At 36.9% G+C, this 21,718-nt stretch overlaps 1 protein-coding gene across 1 annotated transcript in view; it reads left to right on the forward strand.

The window, feature by feature from the left end:
• GALNT2 (polypeptide N-acetylgalactosaminyltransferase 2) overlaps positions 1-21,718 on the forward strand; it is a 91,685-nt gene that overhangs the window by 35,134 nt on the left and 34,833 nt on the right. The window contains exons 2-3 of the mRNA XM_050314308.1: positions 13,292-13,382; positions 19,114-19,267. Of these exons, the coding sequence (XP_050170265.1) occupies positions 13,292-13,382; positions 19,114-19,267 (245 nt within the window). The remainder of the gene's footprint in view (positions 1-13,291; positions 13,383-19,113; positions 19,268-21,718) is intronic.

The following is a 21,718-nucleotide window of genomic DNA, read 5'->3' on the forward strand; positions in this document are numbered from 1 at the left end:
TGACAATGTAGTAGATAAGGGGAGATCAGATTATGACTTCCTTGAAGGAAAGGCTGTATTGTGAATTTAAATATTCATAGCTCCTTGGGGGTTAAGATTACAAAGCCTAATTTCTCACGGCCTTAGCTTATAAATGCTACTGCTTGCATAGTTCTGTGGTCTATTCTAGTCTTACTGAAGTCTTTAAAATTGTGGTAAAGGTGCATTTAGGCTGCAATTCAACTGTTAATCTGACTATGTGAGTCAGAATTTAAGGAATTTTGTCTGATCATATTTAATCATTAGTCAAGAAATAGCTCTTGAATTATGAGAAGTGTAAGTGAGAAGTGTGGCTGTGCTAAGTACTGTCTCTCTGAAGTTCAGGTTCGCTTGTGTGCCATAGCTCAATATTTTGGTGCTTTCCAAAATGCAAGCAAAATGCAGTAATACGTTAGAGCAATGTGTGGGTTTTTTAAAACCTGGTGGTTCTAATTTTTGGATAGCGTGACTGGTCTAAAAATTGAAGCCAATTGACTATACCCACTTTATTTATCTACACTATTCAAAACAAGTCATTAGGAAGATAGGACAGTATCTGAGAACTTCTGACTCATGTAGTTTGAATTCCTCCAAGTCTGATTAACAACTTGTTTCTTATTATCTAAATCTTTTAGGTGAAACAAATTGTTTTAGAACTTAAGAAATATCCGTAAAAGTTGTTTTGATTTGGGGGTAGGTTGTGATGTTTGTTTGTTTGTTTGTTTTACTTTAGAGGATCTTTTAGGATCAAGATGTTGGATGTCCTTGGCTATAGGCTTTTGCTCTCAAATATTACCAGTCAACCTTGAAGTGAAAGGACTGACGGATGAAACTTGACACTTCTAATGCATCATTGTGATGAAGAATTACGGGTGATTTGAAAGAACAACAATAAAGGGACTAGTTAAAAAAGCCACTGATGCAGCTGTCTACTTCTTTCTTTCATTCCCTGTTATCTGAACTGTTGTGGCTGGACAGCTTGTTTCATGTGTTTGTGAAGGATGAATCTGGTAAAAGTTACACATAACATGAAGTTCTGTATAAAAGAGAGGTTAAACAGTCTCCACAATCAGTAAAAGTGGAAAATACAGCCACAGCAGTACAACTGCACAGTCCAGTGTTGACAATTATTTTTTGTGTGTGATGATACCCTTCATAAATTTTGTCAACCCAGACCACTTCATAATGAAGTGTGAGACTGATTTTAAAGGCAGCGATCGCTTTCTTTAGCTAGAAGGAAGGTTGATATCCCGTAGAGATGACGTTCTAGTTGGATAGCAATTGGAAAAGAGTGGGAGAGTCAGATTTCAGGTGTGAAGTGGTGTTACTGCTGTGAAAATTGGAGGACCACATCTGCAGTGTGTGTGAGGGAATAAATAAAACCTGTTTTCAGACTGATGCAAGGCAAGAAAATGTCACTAAGATCATATTTTGTACAGTAGTCAATACTAAAATAATCCTCACTCTTTTCCCACCACATCAGCTATTTCATTCTGTCAGTTCTGCTACTACTTTTACTGTTAAAGAAAATGAAACTATTCTATAATATTCTATTAATGTAACATAACATGGTCATGAGAGTGGTTCTATTTTACTTTTTTTAATTATTTGTAGTGTTAGGTACTTACTGAATTATCCTACTATATCTTGCTTGATTGACCACCAGTATATGAATGTGTTATTTAGTATGCTCATGTAAAGTGGCTGAAATGTTTGCAGCCATGCAGTGAACTTTTTCAATGGTGACCACTGGTCACTACAAGCACAACTGATAACAATATTCTTACTGGAGCTAATTTGTGATTTGGAGCTGCCTTCTGTTGAATAGACATTGACTGTCTTTCCAGAGTATCATGTACTTGCTACTCTCTCATCTTTAAGGACTTCTCAAATCCATGTGTATTTATTCTACCAGCTAAATTTGAGAATGTCACTGTGGCTTGGCTTCTAGACAGTTATTACTATTTTTTCCTTAGTTTTTAAGAAATCTTGTTGCTTCTCCTTTGTTTGTTTTTTTTGGTTTTTGTTTGTTTTTGTTATAATATACCTCTTAATTTTGTTATTTGCAGTTGTGTTGTAATGGGGATTCCAACTCTTCTCTCACTTGCCAGAGACTAGTTATTTCTTTCTCTTATCTAGTGGTAGTTTAAATTACTTGTTGGGATTTCATTGCACTTTTGAAAGTACTTGGTCTCCCATCCTGTGTCTCCCCCCATTTTTCTCCTGCAAAGTAAGTCTGTGATTTGAATTAACTTCTGGCTGCTAATGTGAAAGGATACTTCTCTCCATGTGTACACATGTGTGAATATATTTTTGTTTGTGCATTTATATGTATATATGCATGCACACACATGAATGTAAGAAGTCTTTCTCCTCAAATACTTTTTTTTTCTCACTTATTTTAGGATGACTTATGACTTAAGTGTATGGATGTACCTAGTGAGAGGAGGCAGAGAGCTCACTGTTAAAAATAGTGGGGTAGTATGTATTGTGGGAACAGGAGATGGTGGGAGTGATGTTTTGCTCTTGTCTTTTATATGCCATTCATGACTTTCAAAACAGATAATGGCTTTTACCTCATTTTTTGACATGAAGGCTAACATTCCACTTCCAAGTTAGTAGTAAAAAACCTTGTTTGAGCTAATGGAGTCTAGAATATGGTAGCTCATCAAATTCTGCAGAAGGATTTAAATTTTGACTTTGAGAAGTTTCTAATAGTTTTATGAGTTAGCCTTTAAGCGGAATCTGAGTTGGGAGTCACTTTTCCCGGTTGTAGTCTTTCAAATTTTGAAATTCCAAGACTTTTCCTTGTTTCGGTTTGGGAGCAGCATAAAAACCTTCTGCACTGCACCTCGCTTAACTGCCATCCTTGCATCAGCCTCTCATCCTGGTTTACCTGAGTTTCTATAAGGGCTCTGTGGAGGTTGTGAGTGATCTCCACAAAGGGTGCACAGTTGGTGACCTCTCCTCTGAGAGATTGCAGATGAGCAGGTGATAACTTGAGCAGATTTTAGCCCCCATCCTCTTCTTGTTAGGTCTTAATATTCCGGAACCCTGTTTCCATCTCTCTTTAGAATGAGATAAACTCCAGTGTGCCTGCCTGTATAGTGTGAAATCGCCTTCCAGCTTGCTGCTTGCAAGTGTGCAGGATTCCTAGGATGCTTAAGTAAATTGACCGGTGTTTTCTAAACTCTTTTCTGTCAGTCCTGAGAAACTCGTTTTCCTATGAATTAAGTTTGAGTGTTGTTACCTTTATGTGCTCCCAGGTCTGATAGATATATCTGATACACAGAGGGAATATTCAGTGTTTTGCACACAGACCTAAACTCTATCTAAAGGGCTCCATTTCTACACTTGGTACGAAATTTACCTGCCTAAAATTGCTGCTCTCCTCTGAACGTTACATATCTGCCTTTTACTCAGGACTGAACGAACAGGTTCCCAACGAGAAAGACAGTACTTTTTCAGAGAGTACAGACAAACTAGTGCAGCCCAGATCAGAGAAAAAACAGTGCTGTGTGCTAGGAGCAGAATGTATAGCAGCAAGGCAAAATGCCTGATTGCCTGCCTTGAAGCTCCAGGTCTGTGTGTGGTTGAAATTTTACTAATAGAGTGCTCTGACATCGGTTTCCTACAATAACATCAATTTGGGTGTTAAACTTAGTAGACAAAAAAAGCAATCTTTTTCTTTTTCAATTGTTGTCTTATTGCAGAATAGTGTCTTTCGAAGGCATCATGTTATACAGTTTTGTTCTGTGTTGAACAAAGATACGAAGGTCTGCATTTCCTACTTCAGGTACAAATCTTAGTACTTAAGTTTGGCAGAAAAAATTTGAAGGAAGTGTAGATGTCCGTTATCTCTGTTGTGATTAGTATTTCTTCCTTCTGATGCCTTCCACACTTCTTACCTGGTTTGTGATAGGCATTCATTTCATTATGGGATTGAATTTTGATTTAGTAGTCCAGAGTACTGCAGATGAATAATGTTGTCTAGGTCTGGCAAAAATGGAAGATGTTATTGACAATCAACTGTGTGAATTTCGTAGTATGGAGCCTTTAGTGTTTGAATGCATTAATAGATACCACTGTCAGAATTTTTGGACTGGACTAAAACTTTAGCTATGAACAATTTTTTTCTTTCTTTTTTTTTTTTTTTTTAGTAAGAATCTGCAGTTAAGCACTGATACTGAAAAGTGATACTCTGTGTACTATATCATGTGCCCAGAGCTTCAGAGACCTGATCATAAATCCTAATCTTTGGTTGGAAGAGAAAATATGCAGAGAATTATTGAAGGCACAAGTCGTCTGTCAAGTGCTAGCTGTCTCTTAGGGTTATTTAATTAGAGGAGTAACTAGGTAATTTTTCAGGCTTCTGGGACTTACTCCATCTCTTTGAGTTCAAAGATGTCCCCCTTTAAAGAGTTAGAAGGAAATGATTTCCTTGTTTTCCAGTGCCTTGATTTCTGAATCTGAAGATTAACCTTTTCCCCTTCGATTTAAAAATCATAACCTTTTTTTCTAAATCTTGCTTTTTGTTTTCCTGTTGTTTTCTTAGAGACCAAAGCAATGCTTTTGCATTCTACAGAAAAGATTCAAGACATAGCAACTTTAATTCCTTTGCCTCAACCTAACTTCAGATTCCTTATAGGCTTGCAGTAACCTTCTGTTGTGGCTGAGAATGCGGTGTAATGTGTTGCATCGTAACCCTGCAGATCTCATGCAGTTCAACCTGTTAACTGCATCTTGGTTTTCTCTTTCTTTTTTTTCTTTCTCGTTCCTTAATCCAAGATAGTTTTCTTGGATCCTGTTTCTATATTGTTTTAGTATAAAAGTCACCTTTTCCCTTTACTAGCAAGCTGTGGGCATGAGTGGTACAGCAGTTTTGCCTTCAGATATAATTGCATTTCTGATATCCTTTTCATCTCAGTTACATTTGCAGGTCTAAATATTTGTAAAACAAATTTAGCTGAAAAGGGCTTAATTCCAATTGTTTTCCCTCTCTGCTCTCTGTATTTCAAGATGTGTGTAAAAGTCATGGGAATTTTTTTGCTTCCATTCTTCCTCTCTGCTGCATCTTGTTCCTGTATTGCAGGTGAGGGATTTAACTACTGCTTCCTTCAGAAGTATATATGTGGAGACTTGCAAATACCTGGGTTAGTGGAATACTTCAGTATACTTAGGGGTTTGGACGCATGTTGAGTTCTGCTTATTTATTCAATCCTTCACATTTCTTTCAATTATTTAACTTCAGTTTCCTGGACTTCCAGAAAATATAAGATTTTTCTCATGTGAGTAAATATCAAAACAAAGCTTTGCTTTCTATACTTTCCCCTTTCTTCCTGTGCAAAAGGTTTTTTTATTTTTTTTTCTTTAGAGAGCCATTCTTTAGAGAGCTAGGAGCAAGTAGTGATGAGTTGAACTCAAAGAGGATTAGGGACAGGACTTTGAAATGCAGGCTAATACATCAGACACTACTGATATTGTAGAATTAACAAGAGGTGGCATTAAATCATGCCTGAGCACTTGTTGGAGTAATTGCCTTCTTTCAAGCAGAAAAAATTGTAGTGGTTTTGAGTGATGGGTGGATTAATATCGTAATTAAACTTGTAATCCTTTACTTGTAATGGGAACACCCCTTTCAGCACTTTTTTCCCTGCTACCCTGGCTGCTGCTTCTCTTGCATCAAATGCCTCATATAATTTAATGGTTGCTCTTATGGCTTAAAAAAATTCCTTTTAAAAAGTGAAATGAGGTATTCATACATCCATACCCCTCCCCAGCTCGCTCTCAGGTCAGCCTAATGAATTGGATCACCTCATCTGCCACACCAGTGTCTATAACGGAGAAGTAGGGACAATCCAGCAGCTCGGGATGGAGACAGGGTGAAGTGAGAACAGCCCCTTTCAGCAGCAGCCAGCTTGTCAGGGAGAGCAACACCAACTACATTCTCACTTTGCAAAGCATGGCTGCAGTTAGAGATTATATTGTCCTTCTGGTTTCTTCCCCTTGCTGGACTAGTTGTTCTATGGGATCTTTCATCTGCTTTAAGTAGAATCAACTGGGATTGTTAAATGAGTTTAACCTAATCTCATTAATTTTTTGAATGACTAACATGGCCACCGTACCTCTTGGATCTGAATTGGAGCCTGTGTACTTGTATTAAGCTACTTAAATGTTCAGATTTCATGTCTTGGAAAGCACTCAGGCGAGCAAATGCATAGTAATTCTCAATCAAGAGCTGTGGACTTTGAAAGAAGCACAATAGGCAGATACTGTGTGTGTATCAAGCCATGCCCTATTGTTTTGGGAGCTGCTGCCACTTTTTCTACCATTTCCCATTCCAGAATCAGATCAGCTAAAAGAATATAAAGTTTGCAAATAATATTTCACCTTTTTAAGTATGAGAAAAACAGTAGGTATGTGACAGCCATGCTAAAATTATTGCTGCTACCTAAGTATGTACCTCAAAACACTCTTTAACCCACAAGACATGATGACAAAATAATCCTTGGAGGTGAATATGCCAATAAGATGCTTATAACAAGTTGCAAATGGTAAAGTTTTGTTAACTGACGCTTTGTTTTTGCTGTTGAAGTTGTTTGGCTTTTTGTTTGTTTTATGTATAACAGATCAGATCACTCAGCTCCTTTTGATTTATGATTAATGTATTCCTGGATTTTTTCCCAATCTAGCACAACTAAAAGAGCAACATAAACACCATAGCTGCTGAGTGTGCACTTACTGCATAAATTGTGGAACTATGTGTCTGCACTGACAGTAATTTTGGAATAGAAGGCTGTTTTCAACCTTACTTAAAAAAACCCATGAGATAACTATTGAAAGAAATGTCTTATTTTGTCACCATCAACCCTTCCTTTTGGGAATTAAAATTGAGTGATAATAGACTTAGATGCTATCCTGAATTTAAATAACCATTGCAAATGTTTTGTGATGTTTTATTTTCATAGTCTGTGGCAGGTAGTGCAGACAAGTGAGATTTTTTTTGAGACATGATAAATTTAACAGGAAGTATGGGACATTGTTTGTGACTTCCTGCTGCCGTACTTCGAGATGCTTATTCCTTGCTCTCAAAGCTACTGGTGCACTTGAGATTTTATCCTTCTATCAGTCCCAGTACCCTTAAATATTTCTCCTAGTCTTTTTTTTTTTTCTTTTTTAAACCTCTCTTGCCATCCATCCTTGTACATTTACACAACTTTGTGAACCGTGAGGACTGAGTGGTCTTAAAAAAAATAACAGTAAAGCCTTTTAATGTCTCCTCTGCAATGTTTCCCTTGTATTCCTGTTCTTTCTGGTGTATGAGACCTTCCCCTTGCTTCTGCTCTTTCTGTGGAGAGGTGACAATCAAGTCAGAGTGAGATTCTTTTTACTTTCTGGTGCTTGGGCACTTCATAGCAGATGCCAGTCCTCCCCTCTGTGTAGCCTCCTTGGAGATCTTTGGTTGGTAGGGCTTCTTTTGGCATGGAAGACAGGTAGAAGTAGCCTGTGGCAGGAAGATATCTTCTTACTTCATCTGAGTGGAGTTGCATGTTATTGTGTCATCTTGACTGTCGGTCTGACAATCACTTCAGCTCTAACAGTTTTTCCACTGTACAGCTGAAGAAAAAGAAGGGATTGTTGCAGTTTTTGGGGTTTGTGAGTTTTGTGGGGTTCTTTGTTTCCTTTTTCTGGTGCTACACTGCCTTGCCAATTTTGTAAGGCAAACTTTTTTGATAGATGATAAGGTTGTCCACTTAGTTATGGCACTTCTAACTAGAGTGGATGAGATTTCTAGGCAAAAGGGAACATGGTTTATTAGAGGTCACCTGTAGATGGATACTTGAGTTCTCACAAGCCTGTAAGAGTGTCATGGTTTGGTTTTTTTAATGCCTTTCAGATTGTGTTATATGATGACAGGTCCTTACAGAAAAAATACTATTTTTTGTGAAATACTGGAATACAGTTTAAAACTCTATAGCATTTGCGGGCTAATCAATTAATGCAATATATATTGTACCAGTGTGGGTCTTTGGGCAGTAAGTCATGTTGTTACTTTTAGGTTATCTTCAAATTTTCATTAGTTCCATAAAATGTATTTATATGCAAATGTTCATATTTGACAGCTTACCTATATCTGAAAGTGTGTATATATATATTTACTGCTTGAATAGCCCCACCAGCCCTACACCGGTGTTTCTGTTGCTCCTTGGCTCTTCTCAGTTGAATATGTTTGTTGTGCCCAGAAAGGAAGTTGAACCAAAACTTTTTTGCTGTACAAATAAGTCTGTTACTGCAAAGCTGGATCAGACCTTCCTCAGAGAATATGTATACTTGTTTTACAGAAACTTCAGGTAAAGAGTTATTTTTGTTTAATCCATTCCAGGTTTAGAAAACGTCACATTTTATATTTGGTTTAGTACTTCAAGTAGTGCGTGAAAACTCCAAAATACGTATTTTGCCCTAATGTCAAATCTGTGATACTTGAAACTATAATTAAAGATTTTAAAAAAGTATTGTGAGACAGAAATAGGAAAAACAGCACTGGTTTTAAGTGTTTTTTATATAGAAGGAATACCTAGGGACTTGGAAGAGTTTTAAATTGGTTTTGGTGCCAAATGAAATAACAATTGACAAAATGCTAATCACTTGCAATGCTTGTAAGGAATATAGTATTCAATGCTAAAAAGTAAAAATTACAGAGAAGGTAGGACACGAAGTAATTTAAGTTTTTCTAGAGACTGCAGCTTCTAGTAGTTGGCATTTTCAAAATGTTTTGAGTGTATTCACTGAGAGTATATCTAAACACGTTTCCTATATATGGAACCATCAAAGTATAATCTTGATTGCTTTTCTGCAGTTTTTTTGAGAATTTGAAACTGCCTTCTGGTATGCATGGGAGGGGTGTGTGTCTGTTTCCCCCTGCTGGAAGCTTCTGTTTTTGTTTTGAGTACTCAAACAGATGAAAGGAATATACCTGACAGCAATTTACTTAGACTGGGTAAAGAAGTAAGAATGAAAATGAAATTGTCTTTGCTGTAATCATCTCAGACACTATACTTAACAGTGGTAATCAAGTATCACAAAGCATATGAATTTTCAATTTTTTTTATTAGTGCTTCAGTTCTTGGTGTGCTTGGAAATGTCTCCTTTAGTAGTGCCAAGCAAGTTGGCAGTTAAAGCAAATCAGCATTTGTTTATGGGACATTTCCTGCTCATCTTTTCTGTAAGATGTGACATTCCAGGCCTTTTCAGAGGATGCTTTATCTCAGTGTTGTACAAAACATTTTTGCTGACAGGAGAAGAAGTAGCTGCCCCATAATGTAATTACATTAAATTGCTACAGTGCTTACCTGGCACGTAGGAAAGCTGAATTCATTACTGCAGCAAGAGAGACTCGGAGCTGTGTTTCTGAAGACCTCTTGGAAGGCAGTGAGTGAGTGTTGAATCAGAAAGCAAGCGACAACACGCTGGACTCTGCTGAAGGTTCTCCTGACTTAGAAAGAACTGGTACTTCAGAGCCTGCTTAGCTAATGTGATAGCTAATTAAAAGATTGTAAACTGAATTGGGATGGGGGAAGGGGCATATATTAAGTACAGAGGGAGATAATAAGCAGTAGTAAAGAAGTTTGGTCTTTGTTATGTCAGTAGCTTGGTCAACTGTCTGACTCTGCTCAGCTTTGAGACCTTTTCTTAGAAAGCTAAATTTTGTAATGAACCTTCATGCTTTGTTTAGGGATCTGAATCGCAGAAGGCATTAAACTGTTGCAGTGCCAAGTGCTGCTCTACACAACATCAAAGTGCTTCTGTGTGTCTGGTCCCAAGTACGTGATCAGAACAGAAGTGTATGAAGTACTGGGAGGAATGTCATCTTGCAGGAAGAGCACCATTTCAAAATCATCTGCTGATTTGACTGATCTGTACTGCTTGGATGCAGCCTAGTATTAGGCCAGCTGGCTCAAATAATGCTCTTTGAAGATGCTGCCAGTATTCACTTTGCTCTTAGAAAAATCACCAGTAGAAGTAAATCTGTCTGCAGTTGCCCTTGGCCATCATCTTAAAAACAAGTCCTGAAACAGATATTGAGCCTTAGCGTGTGTTTTGTCCCATGAGGACACTTAGTATAATTGATAAATGTGTCCATCTGTCCAGGTAGCACATACCTCCCAGCCATCTCCTGTGCCCAAATGTTGCATGCTGTTCAGCATCTGGGTTCTCTGTGAGAGGAATGTCTGCTAGTGAAGACACACTTAAGATGTTTCCAGCCACAAGAGCTTTGCAGAGATCTGTGTTGATTTGCCACTTGTAAGGTCTGTGTGATATCTTAATATATCTAAGGATGTTTCATGTTGGTAAGTTGTTCTCTTGTTGATAGGAAGCCAGTGTAGGATTGAAATCTCTGCTATAATGAGATCCACTATGCAGCAGTTAAATGTCAAATCCGTGATACTTGAAACTATAATTAAAACATAAAAAAAAGTATTGTGAGACAGAAATAGGAAAACCAGTGCTGGTTTTAAGTGTTTTTTTTATACACAAGGAATACCTAGGGACTTGGATGAGTTTAAAATGGATTTTTGTGCCAAATGAAATAACAATTGACAAAATGCTAATTGCTTAGCAATGCTTGTAAGGAATATAATATTCAATGCAAAAAAATATACCCAAACTAGAAGGTCTGGAAGATCTAAGTAATGGTAATGAAATTATCCAGTAATGTACATCTGTGTATAATTACAGCTTTCTAAACTCAAATTGACTACTCTTAAATTTCTTGAGGAATATGATTGTGTCTTGTCGTAGATGTGTAGAAATGCTATAAAAATGTTTGAATCCTGCTTTGAATTTGAATCATCTCATTCTTTCCCTGCATCAGTCTGAGCAGCTGCAAATATATAACTAGTCACTTCCTGAAACAAGTTTTTTGAGTCTAGTTCTCAAAACTGGAGATTAATGTTGCATCTTTGGTGTATCTCAAATTCAGTCTTAATGGAGTGGGTGAGTTGAGCAGGAAAAGAAAAGTGAGTGGTAATAGCAAGGTTTGTAAGCAGATGTAGGCTTCTGAGGCATCGTGAGTTTACTGTATCCTGAAAGAAAAAGTTGTTGTACTTCACTGATTAATCAGCCTGAAAAACCATCCACTCCACCCTCAGTTTATTCAATTTATCCTTAATGAATTGTGGTTATTGCTGCAGGGAATGTTTTAACAAATTGTTAAGTAAATGTACATCACCTTAATTTCTGAGCTTTCGGAGTAGCAAAGGCATTTACGTAATTGAATTTAAAAATTATATTTAATGTACATTTATTTGTTCCATATAAAATATTAGTAAAATACTGTTCTAATATACCCCAGTGAATGGGGTCGAATGGTTGCAATTTTTTCTTTGCATATCATCTAGTACTGAATCAGAAATTAGCAGGAAGCAGTGACATGATGTATGAAAGTAATGTATGCCAGATCACTGCAACATGTGCATTATAGCTGGTGTGTACTTATTTTATTGTTGATATATGTGTGTCCTGACCTAAGAAAATAACTGCATGAACAGTGACCACAAATGTATTATTCTAACGTTATTACATGTACATCTACTGTTTGGTCAGTGTCTATGCTAGTTGGCCATATTCCTTTTTATTTTTTAATAGGCTCAAATTAGTTGTCCAGGTGCATTTATATACTAAGTTATAGCCTGAAGTTGCCAGCTTTTCTAGTATGTCAAGAAAATAATATTTTAAAGTATTAAGTATTAATAGTATTTTAATATAGAAAAATACATTAACCTTTCCTTTTAATTTTTGTTTGTTAAATCTCCCTTGTGTGCTGTCATGATTAAAGAACTGTTTTGAGTGTGTTTTTGTGTTGGTGGGGTTTTTCTTGTTATTTTTGTTTTAATTATTTCTTTAAGCAGAGGTGTTGACCTCCACAAGGACCAGTGGCCCGAAGCATGTACCAACATGGTGAAATGTAGTGTAAAAACCTGGGCAAAATTCCTTCTTTCTGGTATCCTCTATGCATGATGCTATGAAAAGCTACCAAAAGAATTGGTAGCACTCAATTTTTAACTGATTTAGTGTTTCGATGGCTGTATTTCTCTGGGGAAAAAAAGGCATAGGTATTTAGTTTTTAATTTCAGTATCTTGGAAATCTACTGCCTTTTTTCAACATATTTCCAAATACCTAGTGCCTACTTAGTGCAGATACTTAAGCTGAATTTACACTGGAAAATTCAGAGATGCCTGGGGGCGTGCTGAAATGGTATAATTTGTGGTTGAAATGTTCCCCAATGTAAGCTTGGTCTGTTCTGACTACTTACTGTTCCACTTAAGAATTCCCAGATTTGGCTTAGGAGATGGGATGGCAGAGGCAGTTTACAGTATGAAATTTGTACACCACCACCCTATTATGGAGATTCGGACAGATTCCTATAAGAGATGCAACTGGTCTGCACTGCTTGGCTTCGGGGCCTGGTCATGTTTTTAGGTGCACTTATTGATTAATATAAGCACAGTATTGTATCTTCTTCCATGATGTAGTAATGGTCTTTTCTTCAACAGGGTTGTGCAAATATAAATGGTATTATAAATGGGACTCCTTTAGATGTAGAAAAGGAAACTGAATTTCCTTTGGCAAGTGTGCAAGAACAACAGAAGCTGATGGCACTTAAATCAGTTGGCTAAGTGCAGTGTGCAAAATCAACATACAGTTGCTAAAAAAAACTTTTAAAGAAGATTTATCCTCTTCTCCACTTCTTCCAAATGGGATAATTTCATATATCCCATCTTCATAATGGGATAATTCCAGCTTGGAATTCTGTATTTTTGCGGTAGCAAGCATACAAAAGTGTGGTTGTTTTTTTGGAGGTAGATGAAATGGGTTTTTTTTTCCCCTTTCTAAATGGTTATCATCAATATCCTTGGAATCACAAAACCAACAGAGTTACCTGTGAAGCCTAGAATAAATTCCTCTGAAATGAACACATAAAAATGTTTCAGAAGTCTCTTTCCAATAGCAAGGCTGCCATTCTGGATATAGCTGCTAGATAACCTGACTGCTCTTTTCAGATAACTTTCCTATTTAGGCTGTTTCTTGTTAGAGTAGGGCTTTCTTCAGGTTTTGCCTGTGTAGCTCATTTGAATGTTATTGATTACTTTCTCTTAAAATTCTAGCTCTCTTAAGTCACTCTAAGTTTATAATCCACAAAACTTAGTTATTACCGTTTGCTTTGAAAACACAAAATTAAGTATTATTTTAAAGATTATGCACTTTTTTCAGGAGGACCCAAATGATATCGATCCCAAAAGGAAAGAAGTGCGTGGCAATGATGGGGAGGACAAAGCACAAAGTGTGGAGACGCTACCTCCAGGTATTGCAGTAACATTTGTTATGAAAGTTCCACAACCATAAAACATTTATCATTGAAAGCCATGAAACACAGCAGTTGTTCTGATTCTAATAATTCTTTGTTGTTAGAAAGTGCTGGGATTATTTTAGCAATGTGTAGTTCTTACAGCTTCAGCTTCCTTAAATCTTACCTGTGTCACTGCTCCTTTGGGTTTAAAGCCATAGAGAGTGTGGTTCTTTGCTAGTACATTTGTATTGTCCTTCAGTATGTTTGAGGTACTGTAAAAGCCCCTGGTATGAAAGTAGTCCATGCCTCTCAATGGATAATGCTGACAGGCAACAGACAAGTCACCTTGGGACTGTTGTTTTAACTGAAGATTCAGCCAAGGTTCATACTTCAGTTTTTTTCTAGCTTTTGTTGTGGCAGATTTTCCTGACTCTGCTGATGGTGTACCTTATTTTTCTCATACTTGCTCAGTATTTTTCATATGCTGGCAAATAAGAGAATGTGATTTTTGTTCTATTTGAGTGAAATCCTTATACCTTGAGGATGAGCTAGAAAGTTAAGTGTTAAGGAATATTCATTCATATGACTGCTTCCATAAAAATTTCTTTGCTGCTTAACTGTTTCACATCAACGAGTTTTAATATATTCGCCGCAATTGACATACTAAGGAACACAGAAAAATTAAAATCAGACTTGAATATTTTACACTGTTGAAAAAGTTTACTGTACAAGAAGGACAACTACTGATCAGGTAGCTTCACAGGATGTTTTGCTCCTTTTGTATTAATCCTAATGTTTTCCTTATGAATTTGTCTTGGCCAAACATTTGAAATACTATGAGGTCTTGCAGAAAGAACTAACCAAGGTAAACTTTGCTTTAAGCAGCTGGAACTTCCATCCCCAGTAACGTGTGAGGTATGATTTTTGTTTTACAGTCATAGACTCTCCAGGTACAGTATAAGCTGTTTGCTATTGATGGCTTTTTTCCTGTATCCTTTGGCCTGCCTTGTCTTAGCTGCTGTCTGGAGAGGGGAAACAAGACTGGTTATGTATGTATATTTTCTTGGCAAAGCCTTTACTTTGTGTATGTATTGGGAAATAAATCCCAAAAAGCTGACGAGTCTGGCTTATTTAACTTGGTTTCTGGCAGATCTTTTCAAGTATATTTTCTGCTTAACAGAACTCTCTACAAATATTGTTACTGGGGTTAGGTCAGCCCATTTTGCACCTTCCAACTGCTTTTCTTCTTTCACCTTTTTGGATGTTTATGTATTCTGAGACAAACCCTATACTTTTCCTCAAAGACCTTCCTTTCCCAGTGGCCCTAAGTAGACTGTTTGACTATAAAAAGAAGTGGGAAGTGTCACAGGTTGAAAGGGAGAGCTATCAGAAGCTGGAAGGGTTGAAACCAGAAGTAAGATGAAGTGTAAAGTAGAGCAGGTCAGGGCTTTTTTTATTTCATATGTTGATTACAAGTCTCTTGTGGCTGGATGTAACAGGCAGGAGAATTGTTACTGCAGAGTAGTATGAGAGTCTGGAATCAGACATCAAAGACTACATGGACAGAATTATGCACTCTTCAGTTGCTATTTTCTTTATTTTCAATCCATATAGGCAAACTTTTGAGTCCTTATGGCAGTGAAGCTTGGTATTCACATTTCTGTGCATTGTTTGCATTGTTTTAAAGTGATTAAATTTTAGGAGGACTCTGGTTCAAAACTTTCTCGTTTTTCCACTGAGCTTAGGGAACCTATAGTTTAGGTTTCAGCATGATGCACTGTAGCATCTTTCATGACTTCTTGGAATTACAGAAATGCTTATTATCTTTAAAATGTCTTTATATAAAAATTAGACTTGTCATTTTTTTTTTTTTTTTTACTGTGTGTGTGAAAATAGTGATCTTAGCTCTTATATTTAGAAAGAGCAACCCTGAATTGTCTTTGTGGATAACTAAAACAAAACTGCCTCACTAGTTGCCTGTATTGACAGGAGTTTCAGTAGTTACTCAAACACTCTTTATTTTGTTAGTTAGTGAAGATCTGGGACCCCTTAATGCACGTAAATCAAAATAATCATATTTATATTGAGTATTCTACTGCTTTTAAGCTGTTTAGAGTCTGTAAGAGGGAGTGCAAGCTATTTAGGGGATTTTGTATCCATCTATTCCTACTCTCTGTTACCTGCTGCTTGAGTGCTTACAGATTTATCTGATGTGCTTTTTTCTTTTCTCTCTCACTTCTAACTGCTTTTACTGTTACCTGGCTTATCTCTAATAGATCTGATTCCTATTGCACATAGCTGACAGGGCCTTCTGCTAGAGTCAGAGCTGGGTGTGACCTCCTTTGTGGCTTCTGAAGCCAAATTCACTACTTCCATGGACTGTTACTGCTTTTCAGTAAATTTAGCCCTACAAAATGCTCTCCTTTCTTCTCAAGTTTACTTTATTCTTTCTGGACTAATTTTGCATTTTTTACTTTTAAAGTGTCAGAAAATGGTAAATGATACATTTTAAATTATTTATATCAAGCTTTGATGGGAACTGGGACAAAAAGAAGCAGCTTCACTGGATTTCAACCTTTTTCTGGCTTCTTCTCAACTTCTCAGGCTTAGAACTGTTTGTAAAATAAACACTTGTCAAAACCAAGTTCACTACTGCAGCATACCCTGTTCCAGGATCTTAGCTGATTCAGTGATTGGGTTTTTGGGGTTTTTTTTTGTCTCTATTTGACTCTGGTAGCAAACTTTGCAGTTCACTGACTGTTGTTTAAAAGACTAATTTATTGTCATGTTAGGTCTCAATATTTTGCTTGAATTTGAAGTTACAAGTTTACTTAATTGAAGTGTGAAATAATGTAGCTGCATTTTCTGATATTCATTCTACCTGACAAAGTCATTGAAATGCAGGAAACTACAGAGCTATCTGACTCTCCAGAAGAAATTAAATTAAACATGCTCTGATTTGTGTACCCTAGGGAAGCATATAACAGAAATAGTACCTATTATTGGAAAAGATTTGCTAAACCACTTCTAACTTCAAAATTTACTTGATTGATAAATTCATAAAGGCAAACCTTTCAGCAAAAGTAAGGCTGGATAGTAGAGTTAGCTTTGAGTCAATGTTTCAGTTTCCAGCAGTTGACTTGAACCACGGTCACTTATAAACATGTGGGCAGCCCATGTTGCATGTTGTATTTCATAAAGGACACAACCTGTTTTAGAAGAACACTTCCAACAGCACCACACTAATCACCGATGGAATGCCCTCATGGCCTCTTGTGTTTTAGCTGCTCTTTCCAGGGGATGGAAGGCAACTGGAAGAGTAGTTCGAAGTCCTGAAATGCGCATAACTTCAAAACTCATTTAAAGTTGGAGTGTTTGGAATTTGAAAATCTTATATGAATGCATTTCAAGTGTTTGTGATACTTTGTAAATTGCACTAAAAATCTTTATTTTTAGGCCACAAAAGCAGCAACATTACATGTCCTGTGTTTCAGAAAATATTCATCAGATGATTCAGATTAAAGCTCTATTATAAATTAGAAGCAAAGGTGATAATATAGTTTAGTTACCAAGGAGATTGCAAAAGCTTTGGGAAATGCTGAGGGAGAGAATTGTATGGGGAAAATCATCTTGTGATCTCTGATGTTTCTTCCAATTTCTTGAATCAAGCTGCTCTAGCCTTTTTGATAGCTTTTTTTCAAGTGAGGTTTGGTGTAATTTTTGTAAATAACTGTGTTGAGCTGTTTGTAGTGTGTTAGCTGACTGAGGTGTAAAATTGTTTTCAAAATAAGTTCCTGGAAATATTTTGAAGAAAGAACTTGAATGGCTTAGAAAAGCTCTTGTCAATCTCTGGCCTAACAACAACAGCTGGCAAGTCTCCTTTGTAGATTTTTTTCAGTAATGGGAATTTGAAAAACTGTTATTTCTACCTCCAGTTATTTTCGTGTAGTTTTTCTTCTAGGTTGCTTCATGAAGTGTCTATTAAATGTTTTGCAGTCTGTTTTTCTTTAACTTTCTAGTTCTGGATTTTGTGTCTGTGTTGGTAATTCAGATATGAAAAATAGTTGCTTAGTATTGGCTAGCTAGTTCTTAAACCAGTAATTCAAAAGTATGGGCACTTTTCTCTTATTCTGTTGGAATTCACTTAAAAACAAACCGATCAACCGCAAACCACCTCCTCCTCAACCTTTCTGCTTTTGCCTTGCAACATCCACTACCATGTGATAACCAGATCCCACTTTGGGCACAAATTGTTTTTATAGATGAGCTCCTTGGATGATCCTGGAATTATAGAGAGTGTTTCTTCACGTTGGTTGTATTGTCTGGTTGAACAACGGACAATTCTTTTGTTTAATGATGGAAGGTGTTCTCTCATTATCAGAATCTGTCAGGAGATAACGTGCCGTAGTTGGGGCATATCTTACAGATAGAAAGCGATAACTGAGGCCTGCTTGCCTTAGTTTCCATGCTGTGCTGGTTGAGAGATCGAGCAAAGGCAAACCTTGGAAAATCTGAGCAACCTCTAACTCTTAATTAATAGCTGGTAGAGTAGTATTTCCTGTATGCATATCAGCTTAATTTAGGATATGCCTGAGATATTTTCCTAAAAACTGCACTTGAATGAAATGATATCTTTGCAACCTGCTACTTACTGCATTTAACTGAAAGTACCTCAAAGACTTTGGATATTAATTATGAAAACAATGAATATTAAATCCTCTCATCGATAATCAAGAGTGACCACAAAAGACAGCTTTTGCTTTGTATCTTTTTTTGGTGCCAATAGCATGCTGGTTCACCACAACTTGCTTGCAGGAGATTCTCATAGAGATCCATGTTTAAATCGAGAATGTATTGCATTAGAACTTGAGCTCTGATTTTGAGTTAAATGTGGTATAAATTTGCAGTAGGTGGCATAGGTCTGTCTGTCAAAAGTAAAGAGTAAATGTTCGATTAGAGGTAAGAACTGGTAGTTTTAATATACTTGGTAAATACCATACTGTTGTTGTACACCTGAAAGTGGTGGGAGTCCTGAAATTTTGCTCCTAGTAGCTGGATGTTAATCTACCTTTCTGTGTTAGTGTCACAACGAGTCACATAATAACACAGTCTGTGTTAAAGAGAGAGTAATCTGAATAAATTCTGATTGTCAAGGAGTTTGCAGTTATGTCACACTGGAGAGTGATCTAGTGCTCTGCCTACATGAAATGCCATTCTTTGAGAATAAGGTTGTCTTGTATTCCTAGATGACCTGTTTCTCAAATGATTTGATTATGACTGGTTGTGTTTTTACTTCTATAATGAGACAGTAAATTAAGTTATGTCTTTCAAGTCTGGACTGGATCTTTAAAAACAGATGTTTCTAAGATAACATTATAGCCAGACCATCTGCCATCTTATTGCCAGTTGATATGTGGATGTTTGGAGATTTTTTTAAGTGGAAATTATGGGGTTAAAAAAAAACAAACACAAACAACACAAAGTGGACAAGATGAAGCATTGTCTGGTGATTACTTGTATAAACTACAATCTGTAAAATTGTTCAATTTTATATTAATTTGCAGGATATTCTAGAGGAATTTAATGTGCAAAAGTGACTTTTGATGTTACACTGTTAACAATAACATTGAAGTTTAATTACTTTATTGCAAAGTTTAAATATTTCCTCAATTATGTTGGGGTTGCTGAATGCTGTTCCTTAAATTGTGACGATTAATCTGGAAGTTTTCCCGCTTTTCTATTGTAGGAAAAGTTCGGTGGCAGGACTTTGATCAGGACGCGTATGTGGGCGCCACTGTGGTGCGATCTGGTCAGGATCCATATGCCCGCAATAAGTTCAATCAGGTAGAAAGTGACAAACTGCGAATGGACCGAAGTGTTCCTGACACCAGGCATGATCAGTAAGTGCCAAACTGAGCCATGTGTGACTTGGATTAACTTTTTGTATTTATTACTTTTGAACTGCAAGTGGTGTTTCTGAAACAGGAGGTTTCCAGCCTTAGAGAGGACAGGAACAGTAAACTCCATGACCCTTGGGCTAAAGAACAAGGAATCTTATTTGAGTTCTGTTTCCATGACTTCAGTCAGCATCTATTATATATCCAAATTAGTACCTCGTTTCAATCTCCATTTGTTCCCATTTATCTGATGGCTTTTCTTGTTTTCTACATTTGTGAGTCTCTTTCAATGTGACCGTGATCAAACAGTAGAGCAGGTTTCCCAGAAAGGATGTGAAATCTCCAGGCTTACGGATATGGAAAACCCAATGCAGACTGTGCTGTGGCTGGCCCTGCTTTGAGCAGGGAGTTTGGATTGAAAGATCTCCAGGGACCACTTTCAATCTCAGACACTCTGTGATTCCTTTCTTATAAGTATGTGATGATTGTCAGCTCCAGACCTAAAGGAGTCAATTTATGTACACCCTAGTGAACATGGGAAAGAATTATGCTTCAGATGCTTAAAAATTTCTGCTATGTCAGGCTGCTTGTGCAGATTCAGGAAATAGTGAAAATAAGGAAATATATTATTTACTACTAGTTAGAGAAAACTTTCATTTTAAAAAGGGTTTAATAACTTGCACTAGTCTTATTTAAGCAGAATTGATTAATATTGAAAAAAAACTTGCCCATTAGGATTTTGTAATTTTAAAGTGCAAAAGCAGATTTGACTTGGTTTTAAAAAGCAAGCGTAATTGTAAAACATAAAATTAGCCAACTGTATATAGTTAATTTGCCTAACTAATTCTGTGGTTAGTATGAATGTACATTCATAACTTTGTAGGTAGAAGCTGGAGGAGATACCAGAAAAGGAAGGAAAAGGAAAGCACCTGGTTTTTTTCCATAAATCTCTTTAATCAAGAATGGCATAGCAAAGGAGATTTGCATAAAAACTCAGACATTTACTATGTCATTTTTTAAATCCCTTAAATAATAGGATGGTTAAGGTTTCTTTAGGCAAACTGTTTGTAGATAGACTAAGGAAGTCTTGTATAATTTGCTGTTAATTGGATGGAATGAAAGCAGTGAAAAGCACGGTCCCTGTGGTGTACTGAGGAGTTTGAAGTGACTTTTGAGTTTTCTTCATAGCATGTATTTTTTTTTCACAAGAAATGCATTCTAACTTTTTAGACCAGGTATTCTTTTCCATGAGATCAAAGCTCAGCTACCAGCTTCTAGAAGTCTCTATGATTCAGATATGCTGAATTTGGAAGTTTTTAGATATTTAATAACCTCTGTGTTGGGGGGCTGTCTGACAGACAAAGGCTGTGCTTTGAGAAGAATGTAAGAGATGACAGGAGACAAATTACATTACAATGACCATGCTTGTTTTAACTGTCAGTCTTGTGATTATATATAAGTTTTTTCACAAAATGAAGCTGGAAAAGAGCCCTGCAATGGAGAAGAGAGAAATATTTTTGAGGAAAGGCTGTATATGAGCTGGGATTATTACTTGACTTTGCCTTGAGCAGACTTAAGTGCCCATCAGACTGTAAATAATCATCTTTTAGAAATAATAATAATAATAATGGCCAGTCTTCGCGAGCGAAGATCCGGGGAAGGTCTTTACACCTTCCAGCCTGCGCATTGGATTTTTTAGGTGAGACACAGTGTGCGCGGAACTGAGCCCACCCTTTAATCCTAAGGTTCACCTGCCGGGGCCAAGCGAGCTTGGACGGTGGCAGCGAGGTCCTTAGGACGTAGGTGGGTTGCCTTTAAGGGCTAACGAGCTCCACCTGCCCGGGAGTGTCCCTGACCGGGAATCGAACCCGGGTCTCGGTGGTGATAGCGCCGCGCCTTTACCACTAGACCACCAGGGGCTCCATCTTTTAGAAAACAACCTTTTAGAAAAAAACCAAACAAAAAACCAAACTGAAACTATCATTCATACAAACTGTCCATGATAAGGTCCCTGCCATGGTGCAAATAATGTTTCTTCTATTTCGGCAAGAACTTTCACTGCAGAAGCTGAAAAAGCCACATGCGTATTTAGGAACTATGCGATGGCAAGAACAAGAACAACAGCCATAGAAAGAAGAGTATCTGATCACATGACACTTGGAAGCATGTTATTTTCAACAAAATTGGAGGCAACTGGGTTGAGATTAGGATCTCTTGTGGAGCTGCTGTAATATTTTTCTTTAAGAAAAGAAACTGAGATGAGGCAATACTTTGTTTCTCCTTAAGCAACTTGCTCTTAATTGTACTGATGTGTCTGAGGCTGTTTGACTTTGAAATAACTACATAGTAATGTTATTTAATTTCTAAAATTGTCTGTTGAGAAGCAGTTTATCAGTATTCTGCATTAGATGTAATTTATTTAATAAACAATTGTGTGTAATTATGCATCTCTTA

This window comes from Myiozetetes cayanensis, unplaced genomic scaffold (genome assembly GCF_022539395.1).
Source record: "Myiozetetes cayanensis isolate MyiCay16 unplaced genomic scaffold, myiCay2020 scf2-11, whole genome shotgun sequence".
In the NCBI taxonomy this organism is placed as follows: Eukaryota; Metazoa; Chordata; class Aves; order Passeriformes; family Tyrannidae; genus Myiozetetes; species Myiozetetes cayanensis.